This window comes from Tribolium castaneum, chromosome 2 (assembly GCF_031307605.1).
Source record: "Tribolium castaneum strain GA2 chromosome 2, icTriCast1.1, whole genome shotgun sequence".
Lineage (NCBI taxonomy): Eukaryota > Metazoa > Arthropoda > Insecta > Coleoptera > Tenebrionidae > Tribolium > Tribolium castaneum.
In genome coordinates this window covers 21,410,675-21,417,624 of record NC_087395.1, presented here as the reverse complement: position 1 = coordinate 21,417,624, position 6,950 = coordinate 21,410,675, and the positions used below count along the sequence as shown (strand labels likewise).

The following is a 6,950-nucleotide window of genomic DNA, read 5'->3' as shown; positions in this document are numbered from 1 at the left end:
TATTAAATTGTAATAAGACCGTAATTTTGAAAGAAAAAATTATTAGGAGTAAAAGCGTCATTTTTGCGATAGATCGATAAGTTTTGAGTCGTGGTTTTGACGTCAATTTTGCTTTTTTTTTTGAAAGAATAATATCTTCAAAAAGTCAAGTCAGGTCAAGTCAAGTCAGATCGTCTGTTGTCATTATTAAGACAGGAAAACGTGAGCTGTTCCAATGTGGTTCCAATAAAACACTTGTAAAAGCTAAAGTTCGTCTATTTTATTTATCCAAGAATAAATTTAATATAATGTATGGAAGTGCCATTATCCGGCGGTGGAAACAATCTCGTTTTAACCACTTTTATCACAAGGACTCAGCAACACCTCGAAGAAATCTTCGACTAATTGATTGACGGTGACATCGCGAATGCACCTCTTTTGTAATTGTCCAGTAACACAACTTTTGGTTTTTGTTATTCTCCTGAAATTAACTAATTATCACAAGGTAATAATTGGCAAATTGGGGACTTACGTGCAAACTGCGTCTTTTTCCAAACTGGTGGATTCAAACGAATGGAAACATTTGCTCATTTCGGACTTCGCTTTATGTTGCTTGAAATTTTGGAAGCAGTTAACAAGCTCGGACCTAGACGACACCCTTACTGGAAAAAAATGTTTGAAAAAATTGTTTTTGTTAGTGGGAACTTACGAATTGTGTTTTGGTTGTTGTACAAAAACTCGATAAAGTTTATAAAGATTTTCTGGTAAAATTCGGGGAAATATTTTTCTTTTTCCGGCAAACAAACTTTGGCCTTTTCGGCAAAATCGTCGGTGCATTTTTTAAATTCCTCCTGGAACTTCTCCAAAGGTGTGGCAAAAATGGGATACTCGGTGGTCTGATCGTAGATGCATTTTTTGGCAATTTTGAAACTTTCCTAAAATAATTGAAATAGAACACGAACTTAAAAATTCCAAGTTTGTAGCTACTTGGACAGATTTAAAGCCGTTTTCGGGGGCATTTTTGCACTTTTCCCTAAATGTGGACTCGAATATGCTGTTCAGTTCCGAGGAATTAAAATAATGGTTGACCGTTGCGACGTGTCTTTTCAAAATGCGGTCTGAAACAACAAACTTGAAACTTTCCGCGATGTTCCAGTTCCGAACTTACGGATCATCGCGCTCCGTTTGTTTTTATTAGAACACGCCGAACGCTTGACGAACTTAAAAAGTGCATCAACGATATTAGCAGGGGTGCTGTCTTTGCACTTTTCCAATTCTTCGACAACACATCGCTGAAGTTTACCCAAATCGCTGCAATTTTATTAATACGTAAAAATACCCACAAATTCGTGACTCACTCGCATTTCTTCTTATCGATCAATATGTTGGGAATTGCGTTGGGGTTGACGCTTTGCGGGGAGATTTTGAACGTGGAGTTGACACAATTTTGAATTCCCTGAGTGCGGCTTTTGATGCATTCGACCCCGCCCTCGGCCACGAACACTAAAATTGTGACTTAATTTCGGAAATTTAAACTGTGTCTTGTATTACTAGCAATCCTGTCCCCATCCTTAAAACAGGCGAATTCGCCCAATTCCTTCACGATATTTAGAGTGATATTCAGTGCATTTTGCTCTTCCGCATTGAGGCAGAGGCGAAGGTTGTTGATGAAGCTCTGCACACATGTGGCCAACTGCGACCGCTTTTTGCAGTATTTTCCGAAAACTTCGTCCATGGAGCCGGTCTTTTTTGACTCCATGACCTCAGCCTCCAACGTACTTAGGGACACGAATTCGGACATGCAAGTCGAAAGCGAGTTTGCAGTTGTCTTGAACTTGATATAAGTCCCGTTTCCTCCTTCTTTATCGCACTTTTCCTTGATTACGGCGAATTCGTCCATGTCTGGTATTTCCAAGTCCTTGATCGAGTCGGGTAGTTGGAAAGGTTCACTTTCAGCAGAAGCTAAATCTATCGCAAAATTGTAGACTGTGTGCGAAAATTAGTTATTTAACTTACAAACGCAGTGAAGTATTGCCACAAATATTATTGACTTCATTTTCAAAAATATTTGGAAGTTTACTGATGACTAGCAACCGTTACACTGAATGAATTGAATTATATGGGACGATAATTTTAGTAATCTTTGACTTGTCTTAATCAAAAGGTTATGAACTTTGTTAACTTTGACTTATTGTAAATAATAAAAATATTGTTGTAGGAAGTGGAATAACACAGGGCACAGCTGTTGTTTTATTTGTGAATTCCACACTACACTTGATCTAGTAAAAAACTGGCGATTTCAGTGCTAAAAATTTAAATTTTCGATTATTTTGACTTTTAAACACTCTTTGTGTTGTGTTAATTAAATCATTTGAATAGCAATTATTTTGACATTTTCATTCTTTTAACCTTGACCATTTATGCCAATCTGGAGCAGATACTACGTATGATTATTGTTTGTTTACGCTTTTTATTTTTCTGTCTATACGATTCTTTGCCAGTAACGGAACAGAATTTTATACATACTACTTATTTACACGAGTATTTTAAATTTATAGCCTGAGAAAATAAAATAGTTGTGTTTTTTTATTTTTTGAAGTCCTGACTTGAAGGAATCCTACTGACCGCACCAATTAAATATAATATAATTTAATATCAATAGTTCTATCAAAAAATTAGTGGTGGACTGAATTATTATGTCGTCCTTTATTTTTTTGAATATGACGAAAATTAATTAAGGCCCCTTCAGAATACGTGGTTTATTAGGGTTTTGACCTAAAGGATAATAAAAAAGACTTCGGCTCATGGGCCTGTTCAGCACAACAGTTAAAATTTTCAAAATTTTGCCCGGTTTTTAAGGATATATTTAAAAAGTAACATTTCCAAAGATTTTTAACTAATTTTAAAGGTATATTAAAAGATCAAATTTTATGTTGTTGATTTTTGTTTGCAGACAATTTTTATATTTTATATTTTAGAATCACTATTGTAGTTTTTATTATAAGGGAGATGGATTAGGGGAAGGTGGGGTAAAAGGAATTTTCAATAAAATGTGTCAGAGCGCGAGCGGTTAAAGGTTAATTTATTCAGCATTCGGTACATAGTGTTAAATTTTAAAATACTTCCAATAAATTGAACGTAGGATAATAAACATTTTAGTTCTGATTTGGTTTGCAAGAGGATTTCCAAAAATGGACGAAATCGTCAACAAAATCATCGAAAATATCGCTGGAGCACTTTTTCTTGACCTCATCAATAGCACATGCAGTTCCATTCATTAAATTCCTGAAATTGCAAAACTTATCCTTGCCTACCACAAAATACTGAAATTTACTCGCACACGACTTCTTTTGTCCAGATTTTGGACACAGGCCCCTGAAAAATACAGTGATATAATGCGGCCGCATTGCCTGGCTCTCTCAAAATTTTAACACAGTCGTTATACTTTTCCATCGCTGTTTTGTTCACTGTGGACAGTCGTGACAATAACATTTCCTATCACTAATTTCCTCTACCTACGTATCAGGTCCTTGTGTTTGTAGGCAACCTCTAATAGATTAAAATAAATCTGCTGGACGAATTTGGGAAAATATTTTTCGTCGTCGCCAAAACACAGTTCAGCCGTTTCGACGAAATCGTCGCTGCATTCTTTAAAATTCTCCTTAAGCTCCTTCAAGGAGAAGATTGTCAGAAGATTTTCTTCGTGGTCGTTTACAATTTGGATACAAATTCTCGCATGTGTGAAAGATTCCTACAAAAAACGTACGGGTTCTCAATTGACCACTTTCAGGTTTTTACTCTGATGCGTTTCATGTCATGGGGAGCATTCTGACTGCACTTGTTCTGCAATAAAGCTGCAATGCGATCAGCGCTGTATGTGGCAGGCGGTATATTTCTCCTCAAAATGCGGTCTTTGCAACAAAATCAATGTAAGCTTAGTAAAAGAAAGCGATAAACATACGAAAGCTTGGACTCCGCTTGTTTTTCTTGGGACACGCTGAGCGCTTGATAAACCTAAAAAGCGCGTCAATAATGTTCGCGGGAGTGGTGTCTGAACACTTTTCCAACTCTTCGACCATGCAGTCCTGGAGCTTGCCTAAATCGCTTAAATTTTGCGTAACAATGCTGTGTTATTCGCACTTACTCGCATTTTTTCCTGTCAATCAGTAGGTTGGGTAACGGGTTTGTACTAAAGCTGGAAGGAATGATTTTAAGCGTGGCGTTGACACAGCTCTGGATTCCCTTAGCCCGAGCTTTGAAACACTCGGTCCCACCCTCGGCCACAAACACTGAAATAACCGAATGATTTTTGGGTTTTTCCGCTCGGTTAGTTACTAGCAAGCCGGTCGCCATCCTTATAACACACAAACTCGCCCAATTGGGTCAAAATATTCGTGGTCAAGTTAAGGGCGGTTTTTTCATCACTAGTCAAACAGGAGCGAAGATTATTGACGAAGTCTCCAAGACACGTTGCAAGTTTGAAGCGCTTGGCGCAATATTTGCCGAACACTTCGTCCAAAGCGCCGGTCTTTTTCGAATTTTCGATTTCGGTTTTGAGGACTTTTACGTCCACGAAATCGCTGATACAGCTCTCAATTGTGTCGAGGGATGTCTGCAAGGCGCGATAAGAGTGATTTTTTTGTGATTAGGGTACCTTTAGTTTGTCGTAGGTTCCGTTTCCGCCTTCTTTATCACATTTTTCGTGGACTATGTCAAAATCGTCAATGTCTGGGATTTCGATGTCTTTCAAAAGCTCGATCTTTTCGTCGAAATCCGAGGCTCCGCGGGAAAAATCTGGATTGAGTTCGTGAGAAACGGAAAATTTAGGTGGGACTTACGGATCAGGAGCGATATTAAAATTAGTGGTGGCTTCATTTTCGTTGCGGATTTCACACTGAATTGATTGAGTTTGACTCCTTGACTTTGCCAATTAGAGGTCAAATTCGTTGACTGGAGTGGGTGGAGGGTTGGGAATGAGACTCGCGAGATTAAATCACATTTCTTTTACTTCATTAATCTACAATAATTTTATAATAACATTGCCTATCAACAATTCTATGAAATAAAATGTTTTAGGACATTAAGTGGTAACATTTTTAATAATACGTTATAATAGCTATTATTATAAAACTATATACATCACTAACTCTCTCACTGTCAGGCAGCATATATATTTTGACGCTTACCACAATATTCTAAGAGACGAAAACATTTATCATAAAAATAGCTTCAATAAGTAACATTGCATGTTTGAATATAATGTTAACTTTAATTGAGTATTTAATTGAAACCCCAGCTGGAGGCGGAGGGTTTTATATACACCACTGGTACTTCTATCAAATATTAATGAGGCCATCAGATTTTTTTTAACATTTTTGTGTCAAGCAATAACAGTCAACCTACGTTTATTAAACAACAAATACGTATATAGGCCAGAATTTGCATCAAAATGGCCTGGATACATTTAAGTTAACTTGGAAATGTGTTGCTCACAATCGCAATTTATTCCGGGGACTGGAACTGAAACATCGTCGGAAGGAGATGATTCCAAAGGAGATTTTCCCTTTTGTAAATCGCGAACCCGAACGAAAAATTTTGAATTTTGGAAACTTGGCCGAAAGTTTTGGGAAAGTTAGAAACTGCACTGAACATTGATACACCACTAGGCTACAATACGTATAATTAAATGCTCTATATCTAATACAACGATACGACATTAAGAGAATATTGTGCTCGATTACTTACGAAAGTGTTCAAACATCAATTTTTATGTGGATATTGGAAAGTCGATAACTGCACCGTTAATCAACCCTATCCGTTTTTATTTTTTTTCAACACCTACAGTTACATTGATTATAATACGACAATGCCACGTATTTATATTGAGAGTGTACTGGTACAGAAGAATCAGGTGCAGTTCCTGACTTTAGTAGGGGACGGCGGAACGTGAAGCTGTCAACATCAGATAATGACCAAGGGCTCAAGAAAGTCTATTTCTAATGCCGACATTGTTACCGTTCCGTTATGCCCTAAACCGTTTGAAAATTTGACCCTTCTCTGGTGAACCTCCACTCTTAAAACCGTCCTTTGGAATCATTTTTCCCCGCTAAACCTGACATAATCAAACTTGTTTTTGACAATACCTAACTTTGGGTAGGTAAACTTGAAACAAAATTAAGAAAATCAAATAGAAGTTGTGAGCAAACGTCACTTGATCTCTTGACAGTTGCGGTAGCTAAAGGTAGCCCAGAGTAGCGTAAGTCTTGACGAAGGGCGTGTCCACCTTACACGTTTCCCTGCAAAGTTCCAAAAATCATTTTAATCACTTCCGAATATCCAGAATTTTTATGCCTACCCCTATTCTACTCAAGGTGGATTTAAAGTGCGTTGTGCTGATGCAGTGAGAGAACAGGTCTTGGCTTGACGGGGTTGCTGGAAAGGCGATTCTCGTGGATAGGAAAACACCCCACGCGAATATTTGGCACAAGAGAGGAAGGGCTGACTATCAACCCTCGAAAAAGTTTGGGGTTGTGTTAGGTTTTTGGGCAATAAATACAAAAATCGAACTTAAAAATACAAAACTGGTTTGGACGAAAATTCACGGCCAGTCTCAGTGATGGATTTACCCATCTGTTTGGTATCAAGGGCCAAAAATAGCAAAAAATTTGATTTTCTCCGATTTTTTCGAGTATTTCGGATTTACATCACTTTTAATGTGCATTTAAGTCTGTTTTTGTACGAATATTAAAAAAATATTTATACAGAAGACATACTAATAACTAATAAGTAGTAACTACATCAGAAGTTGTCTTCAGGTGTATAAGTTATTTAAAAAAATGAGATAATAGAATTTTTTTTTAAATAAAACAGCCTACATTTTTGAGTATAATTTGAGTTAAGCCTTTACTGGTCGACAATTAAAAATTAAATTAATTGAAACTTTTAAAAATATATTACACAAAAACTTAACA

General features: G+C 36.9%; 3 protein-coding genes across 6 annotated transcripts in view; all 3 read right to left on the bottom strand.

Annotated features, from left to right (window-relative positions):
• Window positions 1-234: 234 nt before the first annotated feature.
• LOC656540 (uncharacterized) lies at window positions 235-2,237 on the bottom strand. Its single transcript, XM_963065.5, has 8 exons — window positions 1,996-2,237; window positions 1,531-1,947; window positions 1,338-1,482; window positions 1,148-1,290; window positions 967-1,097; window positions 689-914; window positions 512-641; window positions 235-460 (listed from the first exon to the last, which is right to left on the bottom strand). Exons 1-8 carry the CDS (start codon window positions 2,033-2,035, stop codon window positions 331-333), a joined length of 1,362 nt encoding a protein of 453 aa, XP_968158.1. The 5' UTR covers window positions 2,036-2,237; the 3' UTR covers window positions 235-330.
• Window positions 2,238-3,044: 807 nt separating this feature from the next.
• LOC100142013 (uncharacterized) lies at window positions 3,045-4,970 on the bottom strand. Its single transcript, XM_008199750.3, has 9 exons — window positions 4,818-4,970; window positions 4,634-4,773; window positions 4,315-4,591; window positions 4,124-4,268; window positions 3,941-4,083; window positions 3,778-3,890; window positions 3,499-3,730; window positions 3,314-3,446; window positions 3,045-3,264 (listed from the first exon to the last, which is right to left on the bottom strand). The coding sequence occupies exons 1-9, from the start codon at window positions 4,852-4,854 to the stop codon at window positions 3,135-3,137; spliced, it is 1,350 nt and encodes a 449-aa protein (XP_008197972.1). The 5' UTR covers window positions 4,855-4,970; the 3' UTR covers window positions 3,045-3,134.
• Window positions 4,968-6,950, bottom strand: part of LOC656292 (uncharacterized protein) — a 44,733-nt gene continuing 42,750 nt past the window's right edge. For all 4 annotated transcript variants that reach the window (XM_015983484.2, XM_015983485.2, XM_008199748.3 and 1 more), the window contains one exon: window positions 4,968-6,275. In XM_015983484.2, the coding sequence (XP_015838970.1) occupies window positions 6,215-6,275 (61 nt within the window). In that variant the 3' untranslated portion in view covers window positions 4,968-6,214. The remainder of the gene's footprint in view (window positions 6,276-6,950) is intronic.